Source organism: Electrophorus electricus, unplaced genomic scaffold, assembly GCF_041902795.1.
Source record: "Electrophorus electricus isolate QZ-2024a unplaced genomic scaffold, ASM4190279v1 Scaffold210, whole genome shotgun sequence".
NCBI lineage: Eukaryota > Metazoa > Chordata > Actinopteri > Gymnotiformes > Gymnotidae > Electrophorus > Electrophorus electricus.
This window is the reverse complement of record NW_027658490.1, coordinates 15001-17500: the sequence shown is the minus strand read 5'-3', so window position 1 is coordinate 17500 and position 2500 is coordinate 15001. Positions and strand designations below refer to the sequence as shown.

Here is a 2500-nt window from a genome sequence, read left to right as displayed (position 1 = left end):
CAGACACACAGGTGCGACTCTCACTGCCGTTCCCAGAGCACTGGTTCCCAGTGGGGAAAAGGATGTCACAGTGACGAAGGCGAACCTGAGAGCCCGATGAGTCGCAGTGGGACCAGTCTGACCAGTCTGACCAGCTCTCTGTGCCGTTCATAACATCACATACGGACTGTTACCAACTTCAGACATAAACCACAAGCACATATCAACTTTGACCTTATTCCTCAGTTTCTCCAGGAAAGAAGGAAAAAGATGTGATTATCACCGAGTTCAACCTTTTTTTGGTGTACTATTATTAAATATTATTGCCCAGCAGGGATCTTTCTGGACAGTTAATTATCTGTCTTCTTGGACACTGAGCCACTGCTGTCTTCATCTCGGTCTGATCTCCTTGCCCAGTACCTAATTTAGCACCTCTGTGTCACATGAGCTCAAACTCTATTAGGTGTAATTCATCATATTATTCTAAATGCAGAATCTTAACTTGTTTTTTTGCACTTTAACCGATGAATTCTTATTTTGTTCCTACTGAGAAAAGCTTTTTGGTATTATACAGGATTTTCTTTTTGTGTACATAAAGAAGCATAGTGGTGGCTAAGCTGTTTTGTGTATGAGATACCCCGAGGATCTCGGGCTAAACACACACCCAGGATTTACGCCTTTAAGCTCGGACTCAACACACCCACACACACACACATATTACCATGATCACGGAATCTGGATTATCTACCAGAATACACTGGTGCTCGCTATTTTATCGGAAACAATCTCTCAGACCATCCCAGCTTCCATCGTATGAAGGAACTGACTCGTAGGGCAGTTATTACTGTGATCCTAGCACATAACATAACCCATCTCTATGTATCTGTATGTAAATGCTGTATCTCGTAGCGCTCTGGGCTGTGTGTCTGGCCTCTCTTATCCAGCCGTTAATGGGGACCTGATCAAAGGTCAATCAAAGGTCAGAGACTCCAGCCTGAGGAGCGTCCGGCCCGTCGTTCATGTGTGGCGGACCTTTAGCTCAGCCTGTAGGATCCGGTAATCAGTGATTGGCTACAATCCACCCCCCCTCCAGATTCAAACTCTTCAAACTGCCCATAAAACTCTCTTATGGGTTTTTTCTAGAAAGTTCTCTCCCCTCAAACACTCTTCCCTCGTATATACATTAGCAGTGAAGGAAGCATCATGCAGAGAGCTTGTACAGGCCTGTAATTTACTAGTTTGGCTGTGTGTGTGTGTGTGTGTGTGTGTGTGTGTGTGTGTGTGTGTGTGTGCATGTGCGCGCGCATGCACTCATGTACATCAGAATATATTTACATGCCTGCATGGGTAAATATAGGTATTTTATGTGTTCAGGCATTTAATTATATTGTATGTTGTTTTTTATTCCATATGTGCATGTGTGAACGTGTTTTTTTTTTGTAACTGTACATAAGAGTTGTGTGTTTGTGTGTTAGTGGCTAAGTGGAAAGTCTGTGCAGACTTGTGTATGTGTGCTGGGACAAGGCTGTGTGTTACATCGTCTGTGCAGGTTGTGTGTGTATGTACTGAGACAGGGCTGTGTGTTTCAGAGTGTGTGTGTGTACCGGGACACAATTGTGTGTTGCAGAGTGTGTGGGTATGCTGGGACAGGGCTGTGTGTTACAGTGTCTGTGCAGGTTGTATGTGTGTGTACCAGGACAGGGCTATTTGTTGCAGAGTGTGTGTGTGTGTGTGTGTACCAGGACAGAGCTGTTTGTTGCAGAGTGTGTGTGTGTGTGTGTGTACCAGGACAGGGCTGTTTGTTGCAGAGTGTGTGTGTGTGTGTGTACCGCGACAGGGCTGTGTGTTGCAGAGTGTGTGTGCGTGTGTACCGGGACAGGGCTGTTGCAGAGTGTGTGTGTGTGTGTGTACCGGGACAGGGCTGTGTGTTGCAGAGTGTGTGTGTGTGTACCGGGACAGGGCTGTGTGTTGCAGAGTGTGTGTGTGTGTGTGTACCGGGACAGGGCTATGTGTTGCAGAGTGTGTGTGTGTGTGTGTACCAGGACAGGGCTGTGTGTTGCAGAGTGTGTGTGTGTGTGTGTACCGGGACAGGGCTATGTGTTGCAGAGTGTGTGTGTGTGTGTGTACCAGGACAGGGCTGTGTGTTGCAGAGTGTGTGTGTGTGTGTGTGTGTGTACCGGGACAGGGCTGTGTGTTGCAGAGTGTGTGTGTGTGTGTGTGTACCGGGACAGGGCTGTGTGTTGCAGAGTGTGTGTGCGTACCGGGACAGGGCTGTGTATTGCAGAGTGTGTGTGTGTGTGTACCGGGACAGGGCTGTGTGTTGCAGAGTGTGTGTGTGTGTGTGTGTACCGGGACAGGGCTGTGTGTTGCAGAGTGTGTGTGTGTGTGTGTGTGTGTACCGGGACAGGGCTGTGTGTTGCAGAGTGTGTGTGTGTACCGGGACAGGGCTGTGTGTTGCAGAGTGTGTGTGTGTGTGTACCGGGACAGGGCTGTGTGTTGCAGAGTGTGTGTGTGTGTGTGT

General features: G+C 48.0%; 1 protein-coding gene across 1 annotated transcript in view; it reads right to left on the bottom strand.

The window, feature by feature from the left end:
- LOC145655306 (semaphorin-5A-like) overlaps positions 1 to 2500 on the bottom strand; it is a gene marked incomplete at its 5' end in the record, with an annotated part of 21781 nt that overhangs the window by 8311 nt on the left and 10970 nt on the right. Inside the window, one exon of the mRNA XM_081708946.1 lies at positions 1 to 138. This exon is cut by the window's left edge and continues 18 nt beyond it. Coding sequence (XP_081565072.1) covers positions 1 to 138 — 138 coding nt within the window. The remainder of the gene's footprint in view (positions 139 to 2500) is intronic.